At 39.6% G+C, this 22,116-nt stretch overlaps 1 protein-coding gene across 3 annotated transcripts in view; it reads right to left on the reverse strand.

Moving 5' to 3' along the window:
• Positions 1-22,116, reverse strand: part of tmtc2b (transmembrane O-mannosyltransferase targeting cadherins 2b) — a 134,331-nt gene that overhangs the window by 32,411 nt on the left and 79,804 nt on the right. For all 3 annotated transcript variants that reach the window (XR_002920355.2, XM_024282310.2, XM_036212559.1), the window contains exons 3-7: positions 11,041-11,872; positions 7,856-7,970; positions 7,495-7,580; positions 3,667-3,851; positions 2,313-2,391 (exon numbers count right to left, since the gene is read on the reverse strand). Coding sequence is in view for 2 of the 3 variants with exons in the window: in XM_024282310.2 (XP_024138078.1) it covers positions 2,313-2,391; positions 3,667-3,851; positions 7,495-7,580; positions 7,856-7,970; positions 11,041-11,872 (1,297 nt within the window). In the remaining variant the exon portion in view is untranslated. The remainder of the gene's footprint in view (positions 1-2,312; positions 2,392-3,666; positions 3,852-7,494; positions 7,581-7,855; positions 7,971-11,040; positions 11,873-22,116) is intronic.

A 22,116-nucleotide genomic window follows, 5' to 3' on the forward strand; every position in this document is an offset into this window, starting at 1 on the left:
TTTTTTCAGTTACATGCTAGCTCTTTTGGCTAACCTAAGTTTTCTTTTTTCTTTTTTTTAGGCTAATTTGTCATTTAGCTAATATTTAACTGGCTATCAGCTTCAGTGTTTTCAGCTTCAGCGTACAGCCCCTCACACCCCAACCTAAAGTTACAGCGCCGACAAAAACGGCGACCCCATAATGAGGCTAAGAGCAGAGATTTGTTGATAAATTGACACTTTTGCCTTCTGGTTCAACCACATTGATCCCCATTTTTTTCTTCAAGTCTTCCACCTGGATCGGTGAATCATCTTGAAGATCCTCATCTGTAAACGGGTCTGTACATCTTCTATCCCAACAGAAGTCGCCTGGACTTGTTCTTTAGAGCTGAAAACGAGGAACATTCCTTAACCCCACCAGAGAGGGTGGGAGGTGGACCAGCAGGGGGCAGATCACCACTGATGACACTGATGGTTGGCGTCTGACGAGCAGCATGACAGCGAAACGGGAAACCCATCTGAGCAGGTGTGCCAAATGTGCAAATCAGCTCGGAGAGGAAACGACGCTAAGCAGCAGAAATCCCAGATCTCTGGCTCGGCGCCGGCGTTAACGGGGCCTGCAGCTTTCATCAACTGTTTGACAGAAGCTCAGGAGCTCCGTCACGTTGCGTTTTGCCAACACATGAGCGACCCGTGGCACCACCGAGTCGGGATTACACAAGTCTCTAGTCTGAAGAGTGTTTGTGTTAAAGACAAACAGGAAAGAGGAGAGTTACAAGCGGAGCAGCTGTCAGAGTCAGAATTCTGTAAACGCGTTTAACCCTTTAACACCTAACATCTTTAGTATACTTTAACTTTTCAACTGTTAACACAATCGACGTAATTCCAGTAGATTCTGAAGGAGAAAAGCGGCTTTTCTCCTTCAGAATCTACTAGAATTATGTTGATCGTGCTAACAATAAAACATTAGAGTAAATCAAAGAACACAAACATTGAAGCTCAGTTGCTAAAGGGTTAAAAAAAATTGTTCAAAATGGTGGCTTTTCTGTTTGTTCATCTCCATAGCAACCATTTCCTTTTTTGGTCGCCTGAAGATGACGAACAGATCGATATCATTTTTATAAGAATCGGAAAAAGTAAGTTTCAGTATTTCCTTGGCAACGGAGGTTTTTGTTAACCACGCCCACATTACTTATATTTTCCATGTCATATTGTTTCATTTGATTAATTTGCTAAGTTTTCACAATATTCCAGTAAATAAAGGTGTGAGCAACACTGGAACGCCACTTTTGCGAGCTCGCCACTCTAACACCGTTCAACTTTATATCCAACTTTAGCTTCCCATGATACTCGGGGAGTCGGGAAGGGATAGATCCGAATCCCTAGGCGGAGTTTAAATTTGTAGATTGTACTAAAAGTGAGTTTTGTTTTTTTACTCGTTTTTTGGAAAATTCAAGATGGCTGCTTGTTCCCAGAGTTCAAAGGTCAACAAAACTTTGGTTGTTGTCTTAACGTGGTGGAATGAGTGTGAATATTAGTGAAGAATTTACGGACCAAAGTTTCCTTTTCACATCTTGTAGGAAAATAAGAAATCCTCCAAATTCCATTTAACTTTAAAAATTCATTTAAATCTTCCAGACAAACACATATTTTGATTTTGTTTTTCTGATCTTGAAATATTTTTTTGGGCGTTAGAAGAGATTTTGGCAACACTCATTTTTTTGTGGATTTTGCCTGCTGTGATGTCATCATGGTTTGGTTCTGGTTTGGACTGGACTCGACCACAAATTCTTTTTCACCAGGCACTTGGTGCTGTACCAGTCTCCATATTGAAGACGCTAACCTCACTGTCAATCACAGATCCAGACCACACCTTCCCCGCTGAGCCCGCCCCCTTTTTTTTGCATTTTTCACATCTGTCTTGTTGTTTTACCCTTTAATAAGGATTATCAATGGAATTTATTCCAGGTCAAATGAAATAGTTGCATATGGGCCGTAGTATGTCCACCTCTGATCTAAGCTCATAAATGTCTGTTCATCCTCGTGTTCTGGTCGTTTTTAGAAATGGAGTTTAATTCTGATCCTCAGCAGGAGGTTGTTTATGTGTTTTTCCTCCTGTGGTTGAACTTTTTTGCTTCAGAGGACGTCAATGGAGACTTAAGTGTTTGGATAATTCCAAATGTTAAGTGAAAGTAGGACTATTTCAGAACTCTTCATTATAGTTTTTATTCACATTCATGTAAAGCTGAAAATTCCTTTCAAGTGCATCAAAAAATAAAAAAAAAACGCGCTCTCACTGCAGTCTTTGATCCAGAAACAGAAGCTGAACTCACCCATCATGTTGTAGAGGCTCTGCGGTGCAAACTGTCGTGGCATTTTCTGCATAGCTTCTTTAAACACAGACAGAGCTTCCTGTGAATCAGAAGAAGTTCGTATTACAAAGTGTATAGATTTAGGAGAAGCTAACGGAGTGAACACAGCGTGGAGTGGGGGGTCTGCGTTATTTAAACAGAGAGTGAAGGTCCGGAGCGACCTGCTGGAGGTCGCTTCTGCAGGTCTCAGCATTTATGGAGCTAAATTGGGGCCAATATTATTTGAAACCAAATAAAACTAATTGAAAAAATATCTGTTTGACCCTAAAAAATGTTTGAAATGTCTGAAACTTTTTGCTGTTAGCTTCAAATGTTCTGTTTTTTGTTGCAAAACTTAAAATGTCAATTTCAAAACTTTTTCTTAAATTTAAAATCTTTTTTCACTTTCAACTCTTTTTTTTGTCATTTTTGAATCTGAAAATTTCAAAATTAAAAACAAAAAAAAAGTTGAAAGTGAAAAAAAGATTTTACATTTAAGAAAAAGTTTTGAAATTGAGATTTTGAGTTTTTAAACCTAAAAAAAATCAACATTTGAAGCTGAAAATAATTAAGCTTACTTTAGAATAGCAAACAGTTTTGTATATTTTACTTTCTTTGGGCCAAACACCAATATTTTTCCAACTTGTTTTATTTGGGTTTTTAAATAATCTTGTCCCCATCAGAGCTCCATACGACGGCCCTACAGCTGCTTTATTGCTGAAGCGAATGTTGTGCTTGGAGGTCAGGGGAAGTGGGAGCGCGCTCTGCCTGCAGAATGCCAACAGCTTCTAAAAAGACCTTTATTGAATCAGCAGTACCACTGCTTGGCTCCTGATTGAATCAGCAGCATCACGGCTTACACAAATATAAAAAACCAGCTCGCCGAGCCAGCGCCGGAGGCCTTCAGGGACAGAAACGGAGCGGATTTCTCCGGAACAGCCCCAGGAATACCTGAGCAAACACGGCATTCCAAATGACTGAGAGTCTTTTTGAAAGTACTCGTCTTTAGCGTCCTCTGAAGTCTGATTCCTGTGTTTTATCTGTCTTCACCGGCCTCTTCTGCAGCACGCGAAGAAGCGCTCCTCTCAGCTCCCAGGAGAGCCATGAGGATGTTTATGTTTGTACCAGATAAAAATGATCCGACATAAATCCACGTTTATGTACATGCACTCAGTGTCTGAGATTTAATGATGCATCCATAGAAAATAAACGTCGTTTTATTCAACCTGCTGTTTACATTTGAAGGCATCATTTAATTCTACTGAGTAAAAAGCTGTTTTAGTGCTTTGATCTGGTTTGTCGGTTAGACCTGCTGATGCTGTGGTGGAGCGGTTACCTCCTGATGGCCCTGCTCATGGAGCAGCTTCCCCAGGTTGTACAGGCAGCTGGTGACGGAGGTCTTATGAGCGTGCGGGTCCTTCAGGTTCTCGTCCGGGATGTCGGCGCACGTCAGGAAGGTGCGCTTGGCTTCGTCGGTGTGACCCTGGTTCATCAGGATGATGCCCGTGTTCAAGTAGGCCGCTGTCGGAACCACAGAAACACCAGAAATACACTTAAACGCATCTATTGAAATTCATGTAAAATGAAAAAATGAAAACGTCTGTAAATACTGATTTGCATTTTGGATCCATTTATAATACATGTGTCAAAGTCAAGGCCCAGGGGCCGGATCCGGCCCTCCAGGTAATTCTATCAGGCCCTCCAGATCATTAATTTTATTGTTATTAGTGGTCTGATGTTATCTTCTGTTTGTTTCTAACTTGTATAAATTTGACTAAATATATTTATGTGGTGAATAAAATATTGAAAGTTATTTAAGGTTTAAGTTGATTTATTCTGGAATAATATTCCTGTATTTTTATTATTCATAATTATGTTAAAAAGTTACAGTTTTAAAGTTTTAAAAATTGTCATTCTGCAGCTTTTTGGACTATTTTGGCATTTACTAAGATTTTTTAGGCTATTTTGGAGTTTAGCTAATATTTCAGCTACATGCTAGCTGTTTTGCATAATTTAGGCTTTTTAACGTTTTTTAGGCTGTTTTGAAGTTAAGCTATTATTTACATGCTAAATGTTTTGGCTAATTTAGGCTTTTTTGTTTTGTTTTTTAGCATATTTTGAAGTTAAGCAATTCTTTCAGCTACATGCTAGCTCTTTTGGCTAACCTATTTTTTTCTTTTTTTGTGGCTAATTTGGCATTTAGCTAACATTTTAGCTGGCTCTCAGCTTCAGCATACAGCCCATTAACACCACAACCTAAATTTACAGCTCCAACAAAAACGGCGAGCAATATTGAAACATTTTTGATCCAGATTCCAGCTGAGAAGAGGAACACAAAGACGTTCATGGATCTATTCGTCTGCATCAGGATGGGGCGGGGCAGGGAGTTTGTGGCCCCACCCAACATGTTTTCTATGTCACAAATGCGAGCTTTTTCAAATGGTTTGTTCTGCTTCTGGTTCACATCCATTAAAAAATAACTCTGAAATGCAATTTTAATCTTAACTTTCTTTTACTTGTTTCCTTCATTATCAAAAAATGCCATGAGAACATGCTAAAACACATTTTTGTCAGAGTGGATCATTAAAATAACAGCAGAAGAAATAACTGAGGAAGAAAAACATTATGGAGAAAAATCTGACAGAGGAACAAAAATTTTACTTGAAAACTTTATATTTAGAATTTAAACTTAAAATTAGGAAATTTTGTGCAGATTTTCTGACAGTAGATGATTGGATAAGTCATGTTTTAAATGTTTTGTTTTTTCTTTAGAATTACCTCTGGATCTATTTATAGTTGATGGGGTTGAAAACCAAATAAGATAAATAAATTGAGGTCATTTAACCAGAACTTTTTGCACTGTTTTCCCTTCATAATGGTCTGACAGAGCCGGAGAGTCCTGATGAGAGATGTCCATGTGAACGAGCGACAAAAGCTGCCGTAGATCTTCTTCAGGCTGCTCCGCATGTCAGACGTCGGTCTGCATCAGTGAGACTCTTCAGAGTTTTAAACGTCCCTCTGAGAAGACGCGATCGATTCGTGTTTGCATGTAAAGAGTCTCTGCGGACCTTTAAACAAACCCGATCGGGTCCGGATGGTGGAATTCTTCAGCTGCAATGAGATCAATCAGGAAGACTTCTCCAGATAGCGCTGACGGCTAATGAAGTTCAAGAGGACAATCGGTCCTCTTCTAAGAAACGTTGAATTTTTCCAGTTTATTGCAAAACATCCAGAATAAATGACTTAAAAATGGATTAGAAATATGCAAGTGTAACATTTATTATGTTTACCCAGATATAACAGAGAAAAATGTGACGGTTTCCTCCCTAACCAGACACTGAGAAATGGTTTAACCTTGAAAAAAAAAGAAGAAAAAAAACACTCCAGTGTCATTTAAAGTGTTTTCTGCTTGGAGTTAATGAATTAAGACTCTTATCAGGCAGAACAGAGGGAATAATTGGAATCTACATGAGAACTTGTCCAACCAGGAGCGTGATCCGACGTATAATTGACCGAGAAGAAAGGATGAGGCGTTTGGATGATGTCGCCGACTGATGTCTGGAACAACGGCGAGCTAATTCACCGTCTGATCAGGTAAGAGGGAGTCATCGTTCCCCCCAGAGAGGAAGGACGCCCCCCCAAGGGGTATGAGGGGGATGAGGAGAAGAGAAAACAACACTTCAAAATATTCAAGATATTTCTCCAGGTTTGAAGTTATTTTAAATTCTCTTATTTTTTGTCTCATTAAGAGATACAATCCAAAAATATTGATGCTCCATTTTGACAATAGAAAAAATAGATTTGAAACAAATTCACTGTAATTTTAGGTTCAGTTTTAAGGTTGTTATTTTAAAGTTAGACTGGCATTCATTGTCAATATTCTGTAAACAAACATGAAGATTTAGAGCTAGTTTTATCATTTATGAGGCTTTATTAAGATGGACCAACTTCGACTAAAATCTTCTTCACATTTTTTTCTAAAATTAGTTTTTGTCACTAATCAAAATCTACACTGGCAGCAAAAAAAGAAAACAAAAACAACAACAAAAAACTACAATAAAAAGAAACACTTCGACTGCAAATACAGAAATGGATGCGAATAAAAAAGCCTCAAAGGAAGTGGATTATGGGAGACGGATTTTGACCATGAACAGCTGTGAGAGGGAGAAACAAGAAACAGGAGTACACACTGGAAAATGTACTATGTGTACTTTTTAAAGTGTTATTTGGTTTGACCATGTAGCCCCGTGTTTAGCAGTCAATTGGAGGAAGTAACTTTCAAATGCTGCTTATTGTTAGCTTCGCCTCACTATCGGCTGTTTCTTCACCTTTTTCTTTTACTTGCAACATTTCTCTTTAATTTGCGACATTTTTTGTAATATTTATTCTTATTTGCAACATTTCTTTAATTTTCAACATTTTTTGTAATATTTATTTTTATTTGCAACATTTTTTTGCAGCAGTGTTTCTTTTATTTGCAACATTTCTTTAATTTGTAACATTTCTTTTTTTGTAAAATTTCTTTTATTTGCAACATTTTGTTTTTATTTGGAAAGTTTCTTTTTATTTGTAACATTTTTTTTACTTGCAACATTTCTTTTTATTTGGAAAATTTCTTTTTATTTGTAACATTTTTTTTACTTGCAACATTTCTTTAAGTTGCAACATTTTTTTGTATTATTTATTTATTTTTGCCACATATTTTTTGCAGCAGTCTTTTATTTGCAACATTCCTTTAATTTGTAACATTTCTTTTTTTTGGTAAAATGTATTTTTATTTGCAACATAACTTCTTATTTGCATTTTATTTCTTTTATGGTACCCTTTTTTGTGGCGACGGTGGTTCTCATCCACCAGTAAAATGAACTACATTTAGGTTCATTAAGACTCAAACAATAAAAAACATTTGCTTAGAATTAGCAAAATATCATTCTATTTGAATGAATTCTATCTCACAGTTATCGTCTGCTTGATATATGGACACAAACGGAGGCTAACTCCAGTCACAAAGCTGCACTTGAATGTCTGAATCTCTCTCAGCCGAGGCTTCTGGGATCCATCTCTTCTCTTCACAAAACCGCCGTCTTTGTTCAGCGTTGCCTGAACGCAGCAGCACAACCACAAGAGCCAGAGACTGTCAATAAAAAAGAAGAGCTGTACTTACAAGCCAGCGTTGGCCGGCTCCCAATGGCCAGCTTATAGTAGTGGAGCGCCTCTGAGAACTTGTTGCTCTCCTGGAGCAGCAAACCTCTGCAGCAGAGGAGAGACGGCGTTATCAGACAAGAACGGAGATGTTTGGAGTTAAAATTCAGCTGATAAAGTCGAGAGGATGACCGACGACAGACAATCAAACACTGATGGGATCGGTCAGCACTTCCACTATAGACTAACTTCACATGGTTAATTGTGTTTTTTAGGAGAACAGCAGCCAGAATGAAAGACCAGATTTAAAAACCATTCAGATCCATGAAGCAGTTCAAGCTCCTTCAGAATAAAGAAGCAGAAATGAGATTAAACCCACTCACAGGTTATACAGCATGTCTGCCATGTTGCTGCGGTAATACAGAGCATTTCTGTAGGCCTGCTCCGCTCTCTCCATCTTCCCTTGGCTCTTCAGGACATTTCCAAGGTTGCCCCAAGCTGTCAAAAGAAGAGAAGATAAGATGAAGAAAACACGACAACATTTCTTTATTCCAGCCTCGACACCAGCAGGACAGGGACGTTTCAGTGACGTCTTCAAAGCCTCACACTGCCTCCAGTTCACTGTAGGGCTGCCACAAACGGTTATTTTAATGGTTGACTAATCACCGGTTATTTTATACGACTAATCGGGTCTCACGCAAAGTGGATGTAAAACACAAATCTTAATCATAATTAGCTTTAAACTAACTACAACTAAATATATAGAATTACCTGTGATAATGCTAGTGTGAATGCTGTGAGCTGAATTTGACCGCTGAAGATGCTGAAATTGATAGCTGAAATAGCTAAAGCTAATAGCTGTAAACGTTGAAGCTAATATATTAGTTAAATGCCAAATTAGCCAAATAAAAAATGACAAAAAAGCCTAAGTTACCCAAAACAATTAGCGTGTAGCTGAAATATTAGCTAAACTCCAAAACAGCCTAAAAAAAAGCCAAAATTAGCAAAAACAGCTAGCATGTAGCTAAAATACCAGCGAAACTCCAAAATAGCCAAGAAAAACAAAAAAGCCTAAATTAGTCAAAATAGTTAGAATGCAGCTAAAATATTAGCAAAACTAAAAATTTGCTTAAAAAACTGAAAAAAATCCCAAATGAGCCAAAAAAGCTAGCAGGTAGCTGAAATATTAGCTAAACTCAAAAACAGCATAGAAAAACAAAAACGCCTAAATTAGCCAAACTAGCTAGCATGTAGTTGAAATATTAGCTAAACTCTAAATTAGCCTAAAAAAGCGTACTGAAGGCCAAAATAGTCTAAAAAGCTAGCATATTGTCATTATAACTCCCCACTTTACTACACTCTGACTCCATATAATATAAAGTAACGACTAATCGACAATTAAATTAGTCGTCGCCCATTTTAATAGCTGACTAGTCGTCGATTCGTCGACTATTCGTGGCAGCTCTAGTTCACTGCCTTTTGACCTGTAATGATGCAGCAGTTCTGCTGCCGCTGGAGTTCTGGATCACAGACGGCCCACCGGGGGAGCTTCATGCAAGAGCAGCCTCTTCCTAAAAGAGCGTTTGAAAAGACGACCACCGCGGCGCCATTGAAGAACCACAGAAGCTGCTTTTTAAGGGCATAAAACGCTAAATGACAGGTGATGAAAGGCTGAAAGGAGCTTTTGAATTGAGAAAAAACATTCATAAGGTTTAAAAAAATCATTTTGCATAGAAAGCGAGACAGAAAAGGTCTTTATAATTGAGTTTTATGGCTAAACGCCACCTTCAGATAGAGATGTAATGAGACACACATTCTTTTGAATGAATCTTTGAGAATGGAGTCATGACTGCCGTCTGTAGCACATGATGAGAGACTTTCTACCAGAATTAAGATGATTTTTGCTAAAAAGAAAAAAAATCTGATTCTGGGCTAATTTTTATTCTCATGTTATTAGAATGGGAGGCGGAACGCTGCTGCTGCTGCCAAAACAAACAGCTGTCACGCCTCGGTTCTGCCGCACAATCTGAAAGGGAAATTAGCCAACGTGTCCCTGTGCTGCTCCGCCAGGCCCTCCCTGGTAAACTGGACAGGAGGCGCTGTGTGATGACCTTGAATTTTTAGAGTTAAGGCCTGAAACAGGGAGATGGAGGAGAGTCTGTGCAAACATACGGGGGGAGTCAGTAATCAGACCGGATTTTAAATAAAAAACTCATCTGGAATCTCGTTTTAATTATTTCTATATAGGTTGGAGTAACTTTTAATTTCCTGCAGATAAGGCTGAGGTTGATCTAATATTTTGGATCCGAGATGCACAATTCAAGAGCTTATGCAAATAACTGATCTACTAATATTTCAAGATACACTTGGCAAATATCAATGAAAATACATTTTTTCTTTTTCTTTTCTTTGCTTCTAAACTCATAATATTCTGAGTCTTGATAAGATTGACACTTTTGTTGCAGTTTCTCTGCAATACATGTAGTAAAGAGCTTGAACTTACAGAGTTCATCCAAACGCAGCATCTATCTGTCTGAAGTGTTGCTAGACTATACATAAAAAGATCATAATTGGAGTAAAAACCAGCCCAATTTGTACTGGAAACTGCCCAATCTGGTAACACTGTCGGTGTAAATGGCGTACCACCTCCTCACACCGAACCCCTCACCTCTCTGCCTCATCAAAGAATCAATGAAAAGCCACCTATTTAAAACAATGGCGGGATTTTTTTGTTGTGTTATTTATACAGTATTTTTATTCATTAAAGTGTTGCTTTTGTTTACTTTTTTTAAATATATATATACCGTATTTTCCGGACTATAAGTCGCGCTTTTTTCATAGATTTCCAAGGGTGCGACTTATACTCAGGAGCAACTTATATGTGATTTTGTTAGACATAAATAGGCTCATATATTTGTTATTTTCCCCACTTAAACCGGTTACCTTTTGGCGGTTGTTTCCCAATAACAACCACTAGAGGGCACTGTAGGTTTGTGTATCAGTATCTACTGCTGTCAGCTTACAGAAACGCAGAAGAAGAAGTTACGTTCAAAACAAACGTTCCTGATAATCTAATCATTCTCCTCATGGATGTTATGATGTATTTCTCAATTGCATCAAGACATTATTATTATTGTTTTTATTTTTCTCTTCCTGGGCAAATGCGGGACAACAAGCCATCAAACTGGGTTATAAACAGACAGAAGAGCAGCTAAAAACTGTCATTTAGATGCAGCTCCTGAAATTTTATTTAAAAAAGAGCTTAATTCTGACAAAAAAAAAACTCAGAGATGAATTTCAAATGAACTCTTGCCGCTCTGCAGAAACTATGTCCTAGAAAGTCGATTAAAAGATGATTGGAGTGGGACTTTAATGACCTCCTAACATCTCCTGATCTGAGCAGTTTTCTGTTTCATTAAACAGTTTAAATTTTAACATCTTCTCTTCTGTCCTGCTGGAGGCGCCGCATACGAAGGCGGACATTTCTATTGGATCAGGCATTATTGTTGAGTTCTGAAGTCAACATTTAGCTATTTAAGAAAAAGATTTAGTCCAATCCACATCTTACCTTTAGCAGGGTTGACATAGATCCCTGACTTGTAGAGCATCTCCTCGTTCTGCCAGTCGCGGTTCCTCAGAACGGTTTTGATACCAAACAGTAGTATCAGTGCTGCGCTGCTGCACACCAGAACTCTCCTGCAGGAGCTGCGGCGCAGCCGGATGTGCAGCGCCCTCAGCCCCGCCGCCACCAGCAGGCAGAAGCCCATGCTGGGGATGTACAGGACTCTCTCTGCGATCACAAACCCCACGTAGAAGAACAGGTTGGTGGCGGGTAGGAAGGGGATGGTCAGCAGGCCCAGAGAGAACACCACCACGTTTTCCGTGGTGGGCAGAGGAGTCCTGCTCTCGCCGGGCTTTTTGGTGCCGTTTTGGGTGTTATTGACGTGTTCTTCAGAGCCGCTCGTGTTGTTACAATGATGACTGTATCCATTACTGTTTCCGTTTCGGCCGTTCACGTAGTGATGCGCTTTCCCGTTGGCGTCCTTGTTCTGGACCGCCTGCTGCTTCCACAGACCAAACCACGCCAGCAACAGCAGAGCGGCGTAAAAAACCCCCGTTTGAAAGTTCCTGCAGTCTGAGAGGCTCCTGACCAGAGGCAAGGCGTCCATCGACCAATCAAAGCTGAGCGTGTTGGGGCAGAGGAGGAGCCAAAAGTTCACAGCAGGCAGGTAGAAAAAGGTCAGGGTCCTGGTGAGGAGTGAAGGAGCGTCGGCTGCCGGGTTGTCAGAGTTGGAGAAGTTTGGGGGTTTGTTGCCCATCCAGTAGAAGCGGGCGGCCAACAGGACGACGCCCCACGCCGCCAGCAGAAACACGCTGAGCAGCAGGGGGAGGTTCTTTCTCTGGAAAACACAGAAAACACAAACTCCTTTTACTTTGACCCACATATCTAACAACACTTCTTAAGGGAAAAAACAGAAAGAAATGCTACAGCAAGATCATACATGGAAATAAAGGAAGGAACTCCATTAAAATAAACAAATTAAAGCAGTGCTGTACAATGTTTAACCCGCCCCTTATTGGCTGGGCGGCAGGTGGACCCCTCCCCCTCTAACCCTGCCACTGTAGTCAGCGTAGCATGTACCAAATGAATTAAAAAACATATTTTTAAAAATGGCTGCTTTTCTGTTGGTTTATCTCCATAGCAACCATTTAAAAATCTGGTCGTGTGAGGGTGACAGACAGGTAGGTGTAAGTTTGAGAAGAATTGGTAATAGTACATTTTAGGATTTCCTTAGCAACAGAGGTTTTTTTGTTGCCATGCCCACACTTTTGGTCAAAATAGAGTAATACAACCGGCGACACTTTCGTTTTTCCTTTTTGCATTTTAAGCTTTGACCTTTTCCCACTTGAGGTGTTTCTGTCAAACCCTACAGTGGTCTTTGTCATACCGTAACTCCTTACACGATCAACATGAGTAGAATAGAATAGAATAGAAAATATTTTATTAATCCCTTTGGAAGATCTCAGGGAAATTCAGGGAATGAGCTGATCTACAGAGAAAAGCGGTTTTCCAACTTCCAAGTGTCTTTTCACCAACAGACAACCCATTACTGACAGAGAGTCATTTTATTTCGGTGCAAAGCCGCGTTTTTCCAGAGTTGATTCACGTTGATCGCATAAGGGTTGACTGTGTAAACACACGTTTGACACGTTTTAAGCAAATCCTGAAAACTAAAAAAGTTTGAATAAAGTGGCTACAAATCTTTCTCCTTTCTCCTCCTGATTTTCAGCCGCCATCTTGTCTGGAACCAGATCTTCTTGCTAACTTAAAGTTGCAGTAAGACTGAAGAATTCTGAGAACAATCTGATCCTTCAGTCCAGGATGGCTGCAGGACAGAATGAAATCTAAATATCAAACACGTTTTTTTATTTACCAAAAGACCACCTACATTTATATTCATATAAATCTGATGGAACGACAGTGGATTCATCACCAAACACATCATTTCTCCTCTAAACTTCATGGTCTCTGCGGGCAAATCCAACCCAACAGCAATATGAACTCCATCCATCATACGAGGGAGCCGATATGAAACAAGCTGTGTGAAATAAAACAGCAGAATATTTTACTGTTTGGCTGATTAATAATATTCTAGCAGCTCGTTGAAAAATGATCCAGAATCCCGTTCCAAGTCTTGGACAAACTGACCCGTCTTTCCATGTTTTAATGCCGGAGAACCAACTACACTTTGTGCAGAAAAAGGTTCACTCATGCCTTGCAGTGTTCACTAAAAATGAGACTAGAAATTCATCAAAAATGAATATTTTATTGAAGAAACACATAAGAGAAATGCTTTGTTTTATAATGCTATGGTGCCTGAATCCGAATCTCCAGGCTGTCGCAGTGCTAAATAATTAGTGCGAGGGAATCAGTTTGTTCTTTTAATAAAATTGAGAAATATGCTCATGCATTTTAATGCCGATCCCTGAGGGCGTGGTCTTTCTTGAGCTACAAATGCCAAAGAGTGTCACCGTGTCTCATCTGTGATCATTAACATCCAACCATGGGGGCTCAATCGATCAATTGCCTCTCATAACGCCGTCATTTATGATTGTTTTGTGGAGGAGGCTTTTCTTCCCCTCTGGGGACGGATGCTGAGAGTTAATGACTGCTGTCAGTCCAGCCAGCGACAGGATTTCAGCTCAAGCATGCAGAAGAAAGCATCATCAGCAAAGAAAAATCCATAAAGCGACTGCAAAGAAAGCTGGTGTGGAAACAACCATTTCTGTGTAGAACATGCCGCCCAGCTGGCCCGCTCTGATCCTAATCCTGTGCAACCTTCTCCACAACTTCAGCCTGTTTACTCAGAGGATTATTCTCCTTTTTTTCATTTTGTTATGCTCTCGCAGCCAAAAAAAACACCATGAACAGAAGTGAAAAGAATCTAGAGATTGATATTTGCATAAATTATTTACAGCCATTTAGGAAAATATCACCAGCATAAAGGAGGGAAAAAGGCCATCTCTGTCAGAAGGCCCAGCAGTGTTTGATGAAGACGTGGGTGAGTCTGGCACAGATGAAGAAGATCTGTAATGTCCTGTCAATGAAAGGTCATCTTCTCAGCCTGGAATCCTGTTTCTGATTCAGTTTGAGCTGAAGAAGGAAGTACTTCAGTCAAAGTCATCTGGACAATAACCATCACTACCAATGTGGACTATATTGGTGCTATATTTGACAACTTTCTAGACCCTTCCAGGACCTTTTCTTGATTGAAGAGTCACGAAATGTTTTGGGTTTTTTTGGTGACATTAGAGGCTTTTCGATTCTGGTCGTTGGTAAGATCCAAGTACTGGTGCCCTACTGACCGCACAGTAGGGGACCAGTGTGCAAGTACCTGTATATCCACAAAAACTTCACTCTGTCTAATATCCTCGTTTCTAACAGTTCGGCTTCACCGCAAAGTGCGAGCATGTATTCTGTGAACGGCACTAACGAGCTCCCTGTACCGTTTATATCAGGGGGGTGAAACTCAATCACACAAGGAGGCCAAAATCCAAAACACACCTCAGGTCGCGGGCCAAACAGGATAAACATTTAATGAACACTCTAAAACTACATTTAGAAAACTTTAAACCATAACTTTTTAACTAGATGTATAGCATTACCTGAAATAATGCTAGTGTGAATGCTGTAAGCGGAATTTGGACGATAAAGATGTTGAAATTAATAGCTAAAAACACTGAAGCTGATAGCCAGTTAAAATATTAGTTAAATGCCAAATTAGCCTAAAAAAACAAAAAAAGGTTAGTAAAAACAGCTAGTAGGTAGCTGAAAAAATAGCTAATATTTAAAATATTAAAAAAAAAAGAAAAAAGCCCAATTTAGCCAAAACAACTAGTGTGTAACTGAAATATTAGCTTAACTCCAAAGAAGTCTAAAAAGTCTTAGTAAATGGCAAAATAATCCAAAAAGCTATCAGAATGCTAAATTTGAAACTTTAAAACATTTTAGCATAATTATGAATAATAAAAAGGCAGGAATATTATTCCAAAATAATACATTTGACACGCCTGCATCTTATCAACTCCTGTTACCCGTATGTGTTGTATAAGTGTTAACTACGACCTGTCGCCCGCAGCACACCCGTAGATAAAATCTGCATGAACGTTTTCTCCGTACGGGTTCACGATCACCTTCGTGAATATTTTCATCCACACACAGCCCACAGTTTTAGACTAAAGCTTTAACAGGAACTGACAGCAGAGCAGCTTCACACAGAAATGAACACTAAAATAGTCGTCTGATGTAAACTAAAGCACACATCAGCATACTGATTCGACATGCGAGGTCTGTTCAAGGACAAAAACGAGGTTTACAAATTGAGCGTCTTCATCTTTTCTTGGCTTGATCGCTGAACGTCCAGAAGAGCCGTACAAGCCTTCAAATTTGACCTACAAGAGTCTGTAACATTTTCATCTTGAATTATTAAATTGCTTCCATGTTTCTGCAAACGAAAACATGTCATGTCTGCAAAAGTGGGTCAGACTGAAGGTTTGGGTTTGACAGACGGAAAGCTGCCCACATGAAAGAAAGAAAAAAGGACGAATCTCCGTCTTTCACTCTCACCAGGTTTCTGTTTGGAGTTTGAATCTGTTCCTTAAATCAAAGAGGCCCTGCAGCCACTTCTCAATCAAAGCAGGTGAGCAGCAGCAGCTCTACAAAGAGATGAGCCCGGGTCTGTCAGGCCCACCGGCTTTATTCAGCACTGACTTGATGGAGCAGCACTAATACTCCTCAGAAATATGCAGCTCAGCTACGAGGATCCTCACAGACTAAAGAAAAACGTCTCCTCTAAACCAGGGGTCCACAAAACTGTTTTCTTCTCTGATGTGGGCCGGGGTCGGTTTGTAGGCTAACAGAAAAAGTGTCACAATCACAGCCTAAACGGAAACATTTACGGTTTTCCAAAAAGCCACACGCAACCAACATTTAAATAATTAATTTATGTAATCTTCAGAGGAAAAAAATAATGCTAGAACATTTTAAAGGACTACACATATAGTATTATCTGCAATAATGCTAGTGTGAATGCAGTAAGCTGCATGTGACCGCGGAAGATGCTAACGTAAGATGCTAAAGAAACTAAAAAATGACAGCTTAAAAAAACGCTGAAGCTAATAGCTAGCTAAAATATTATCAAAAGGCCAAATTATTCTAAAAATTGAAAAAATTCTAAATTAGCAAAAACAGCTAACATGTAGCTGAAATATTAGCTAAATACCAAATATTAGCCCAAAATAAATAACTAGTAAAAGGTCTAACTTAGCCAAAATGACTAGTGTAAGGCTAAAATATTAACTAAACTCCAAAATAGACTAAAATACTGAGAAAATGCCAAAGTTATCCAAAACAGCTAGCATGTATCTGAAATATTCGAAAATGCCAAATTAGCCAAAAAAAAACCTAAATTAGCCAAAACAGCTAGCATGTATCTGAAATATTCGCTATATGGCAAATTAACCAAAAAAAAAAAAAAAAACTGGTAAAATGTCTAATTTAGCCAAAGGCTAAAACATTAGCTAGGCTCCAAATTAGCCTAAAAGATTGACAAAAGCCTAAATTAGCCAAAATAGCTAGCATGTATCTGAAATATAAAAAAATGCCAAATTAGCCACAAAAAATCCTAAATTAGCCAAAACAGTTAGCATGTAGCTGAAATATTCGCTAAATGCCAAATTACCCAAAAAAACTGATAAAATGTCTAATTTAGCTAAAGGCTAAAACATTAGCTAAGCTCCAAATTACCCTAAAAGATTGACAAAAGCCTAAATTAGCCAAAATAGCTAGCATGTAGCTGAAATATTAGCTAAACCCCAAAGTAGCCTAGAAATCCTTCGTAACTGCTAAAACAGTCGAAAAAGCTAGCATAAAAAGAGCTGAACATTTTAATAGCTGAAAGAGCTGTAGAGCTACGGACGTCTAAAAAACATACGGAAGAAAAATATTAATGTGGGTCTTGATCTGCATTTCTGAAAGTGTGTGATGGGCCGAGCCAAACGTGGAGGCGGGCCGGATCCGGCCCGTGGGCCGTAGCTTGGGGCCCCCTGCTCTAAGCCCACGTTCATTAAGCATCACTCTGGAGGAAGTACTAAACACACAGGAGGGACCAGAGGAAAGTTTCTGCTGTTTCAGAGGAGAAACTTTCACAGAAGACCTGAGGTTTGTCAGCACATGGCTCTGAGCCAAACTGCTAACCAGATAACACCATAAATTCATCCGTTGTTTATGCTTTGAATATGCAAATGGCTTCTGCTCCTGCTTTAATGAGGATCGCCTGGAAAGGGCACCGGCGTTCATTTATGTGCACACACACCTCAGGGAAGCAGAAGTGCTGCTACCGGAGATAGTCTGGAAGTACTCCCAAACGGACTGGCTCCGAACTGGCACCGTGACAAACAGATATGTCATCTTGAGTCTTCCCAGACGCGGTCCACACCTCCACCTTAACTACATCCACATGTCAGCGCGGTGGACGGAGGTTCGTTTACATTCCTGCGCTGCACTTGCACATTTCTCCTTGAACACAGAAGAAAGCCTGAACACTGCAAACTATTTCATACTTGTAATACATTTAAAACTTTGATTTTAGATATTTAAGACATCTTACCATGTTTTATCTTCGCTCTACACCTTCCTGAATTTTTCTTATCATCAGCCGAGTGGAGAACTGTTTGTCCCTTAGCGTGTATTCAGATTGGGAAAGTCCAACACGTTCTCGATCCCAACTCGTCTCGTACTGATGTTTGGTTAAGGACTTTCCGTGTCAAAAACTGACGTCTCGGGTGTCTCCAACTCTTCCTTTTTTCGACATGCAGGCTGTTCCCATTAAACCACGGGTCCCCAACCTGCGGGCCGCAAACTGGAACTGGTCCAGTATCGGGACGCGGAGTGCATCGCTACCCTAACTGGTTCACGCCCGGTACTGCATCTGTTGCTGGATTTGGGTACCGGTACTGGACGTGTCCCAAGGACCCGGTACCACATCCCAAGGGAATTTTGATTTTACAAACAGCCAGCACATCAAAAAATTACAAGTTGGGGACATCCAAAACATCAATCTAAAGATGGGTCAGAGAGCGGTTCCTGGTCCCGGTCCAGAGTCCGCTTGGGTGTATTCAGACTGAAAGTTTGTTCTGGATTATCAGGGGAAACGAACACTGGTTCACTTTAAGTGAACCAAATCTGTCCAGTCTGAATACACAAGGATATAGAATGATTAAAATAAATCAAAATTTGCTTTGTACCATTGAGTCAGCGCTCTGTATCCGCAAGAGTTCCCGGCAGGAGCCATCTCCAGAGTACTAAACTCACTACATCTCCCAGCAGCCCCAGTGCACAGTGCCCAGATGCTGCTCACCTGACTCCAAACAATCACCCACATGTTTCTTTAGCAGCTCACTGAGCTTCAGTCAGTGCGAAGTATTGTTCGTGCTACTCTGCCTGCAATACCGAGCATTTCATGCTGGACCTGATTTTCTGTGTACCCGACCTTGATCTTTCTCTCATAGCTTGCTGCCTGCCCTGACCCTCACCTGGACTCTGATAACTCCTCTCATCTTAAATGATCCCAAGCTTTATGGACTCTCACCTGTACTTAGTTCCTGTCTAAACGAATAAACCTGCTGCACATGGAACCAGCTGTCTGACACATTGACAATGAAATAACTTGATGTAAGATGGAAAAAAATACCTCATATTTCACTGTAATTTTTGCTTCAATTTTAAGAATTTTATTGTAAAGTTCAATCATGTTAACAAGATTAGACTAACATTTATTATCATTATTCTGGAAACAAAAATTGATATTTATGTTGTAAGAATAAACCCAAGTTTTTGATTTTATAAGGATTATAAAAAAATGATTCAAAATTTTGTTCTAAAATGAGTCATTTCCACTAATTGCACCAGTTTGTTGTCACTGTAATCAAAATGAACTACAATTAGGTTAATAAAAACTCCAGAAACACAAGAAATAGCAAAACAATATGTATTTTTGCAGCATAGATAAATGCAAAACATTTTTCTTCTTACAGTTTGTTTTCGTTTCCTATTTTTAGGCTCCTTCTTTTTGCAATGAACTTCTTAGCTGCTGTATTGTCGTCCAAACATCATGAAGTAATATATATATATATATATATATACACACACAAACATAAAATCATAAAATACTAAGTATTGTATGACTGTTATCTTCAGAATAAACAAAACTCTTCATCCTCCATAACATGCTCCTGGTTAAATAGATTCAAACGCTGCGGTTCAATTAGTCGTCCGATAACTCCCCGGCAGCAGCGGTCCACTCAGGAAGGAAAGCCCAGGCCTTCCAGCTTTGTGTTTTTTGTCAATAATCCAGTTTAGTCTGAAATAAGTGGTTTAGCTCAGCCCCACAGGAGGCTTGTGGGCAGTGCTTTTCCCTCCTCTCTTTTGTGTTTCAGCCGCAATCAGCTCAGAGCTGCAACAATTTAGGCTTTATAAATCAGCCGCATCAAATATCCTTGGAGATGAAACGCAAAACCGCCCAATTAAGGGAGCCCTGTGTGCGCCTCTGTCTACCTTTTATTCCTCTGGACAATGATTGAACTAATTTGGGTGAAAGGAAATTCAGCCTAAAAGGCTTTTTTCTTCTCTTTTTCTGGAGAGAGCTGCAGATTGAGGGTTTGTAGCTAAATGGAGAAGAGAAAACCGTTTGATTACAGAAAGTAACCTTTGTTTTTTTTAATATAATAATTTATCGCTCCAATTTCTGCGTATGTAATTAGTGATTTGTGCATAACTTTGGATTTGTGTGTATGTAGTTCTTGATTTGGAACTCATATAATACATTTTGTGCATAAGCACAAAAATATCAAAATAAAAAAATACAATTTAGACGTGCACAAATTAAAATTACAACAGCTTGAAGATAGTTACACACAAATATCTTGTCAAGTTTTACTGGATATTTTTCACAATCTAAGTTCAAAACGGCTGATAAGAAAACTCTGATGACCGAGCATTCTAGTAGTATTTAAACGCATCACTCATGGACGAATTTACAGACGTGAAATGAGTCTCACCGCAGATTCTTGAGTAACTGAGGTTTTGTGTGTGTGTCATTTTTAAAGATTTGTGTGTGTAATTAGTTTCAAGCTGTTGTAATTTTAATTTGTGCATGTTTGAATTGTATTTTTTGAATTTTGTCATTTTTATTCTTAAGCACACTTGTATGAGTTACAAATCAGGAATTATGCACACAGAAATTCAAAGTTACACACAAATCAAGAATGCAAACGCAATAACACTAAATCCAGCCAATATTAGTATGAACGAGACCGAGAGATTGTGGATGCGACGCGAGCGATTAAGAATCGCTTGAAAGAATAAACCAACCTTAAGTTACACAAAAATGATTTCTTCATTTGTGTGTAACTTAAGGCTAGTTAATCAAGAATTATGCACACACAAATCAAGAATACGCACATACACATCCAAAGTTACGCACAAATTAAGAGTTAAGCACAAATCCAAAGTTAGGTATAAATAAAAAAAAATTGGTACACACAAATCCAAAATTACAAGTCCCAAGTTAGGCATAAATAAAGAATAACACACAAATCCAAATGTACTCGTAAATCAAGAATTTTGTACACATAAATCCAATGTTATGCATAAAACAAGGTGATACGTATTTCTCTTCATATATAATTGTCTTTTTTTCTTTTCTTATCCGAGCCGCTAAGAAGTCCATCAAATCTGAAGCTCATCATTCCGCCTGTCACACCTGAGAGAAACTCCTACGAAGGACGGCCTCGCGGCTGACCCTCCTTTATCGCTAAAGATCCATTTTCTGCAGCCGACTTCCATCAAGATCTTGTCCCACATTCATAGACTTGTAATGGAAGTGAAAATGAGTTCACAACACCAATCACAGCATCTCCCCACCGTCACAGTGACACACATGAGGCAGATATTTGGTGGGCGCGCTGGATTCCTGCGAAAGCCTCCGTAAATCTTCTGTGTGGGTTTGATGGATGGATAGAAACTCTGTTTGTGTCCTTCCTGCTCAACCGCTGGAACAGCTAATCTGCCTTGAACCGCACAGTCACCATTTATCTCCTCTTATCAGCTCCAGCGCCGGTGATAATCCAAGAAAGCCAAGAACCTTTGGGTGTAAAACCTGATTACTGGGACTCCAAACAAGATAAGAGGCTAATTTCTCACATCCTGACAATGTGTTGTACATTTCTACATGGCTGCATGCGGAGCCAAGCTGCTGCATTCACTGTCTGCTATTTTTGTGCAGCAGCGTTTACAGCTGAGCTCACTTCAGATGACCGGCAGACTCAAGGAGGTCCACGGTAATGATCTCAGCATGAGAGCCTGATGAGCAGTGAAAGGCAGACAGACCCCAAGGACCTGCTCTCCTGCTATATTTGTGCAGCTTCTATGGGGGAAAAATGTCCTCTAAGTTTTATTTTGGCGACTTTTTATGATGAAGGTTTCAAATTTTAAGACATTTTTAGGTGGAATAGGCAGACATGACAGCCATAAAACGTGTAAATACATGACTCAATAGTCCATGAACATCCAGTGGGTCAATACTTCAAACTCAAACATGTCTTTGAATCTAAAAATCAATATATTTTGAGTCAAATTTCCCATGACTTCTATCTATATCTTTGTTTTACTGAAAACTTTCTCTACTTTGGTTTAATCCTTTGTAATAATGGTCCCTTGGAATCACTAATATTCTTACTTATTATATACTTATTTTTATTTAGTTCTCTGTACTGTTCGGTGCAGTGCGATTCATGTGTTGTTCCTCTTTCCCACTCCCCTCAGGGGGATTGCGAGAGATTTCAGATTCCAGGTGGATCGTCTGTGCTCCAGTTCCTCTGGCTCGTCTTGGCCGTGGACCTTCGCTCTGGCTTGTCTTGGCCGTGGACCTTCGCTCTGGCTCGTCCTTGCCGTGGACCTTGCCTCTTGCTTGTCTTGGTCCTGGACTTCACCTCTTGCTCATCTTGGCCTTGGACCTCGCCTCTGGCTTGCCTTTTTGCCATAGACCTCCCCTCTGGCTCGCCTCGGCCGTGGACCCCACCTCTG

This window comes from Oryzias melastigma, linkage group LG6, assembly GCF_002922805.2.
Source record: "Oryzias melastigma strain HK-1 linkage group LG6, ASM292280v2, whole genome shotgun sequence".
Taxonomy (NCBI): Eukaryota; Metazoa; Chordata; class Actinopteri; order Beloniformes; family Adrianichthyidae; genus Oryzias; species Oryzias melastigma.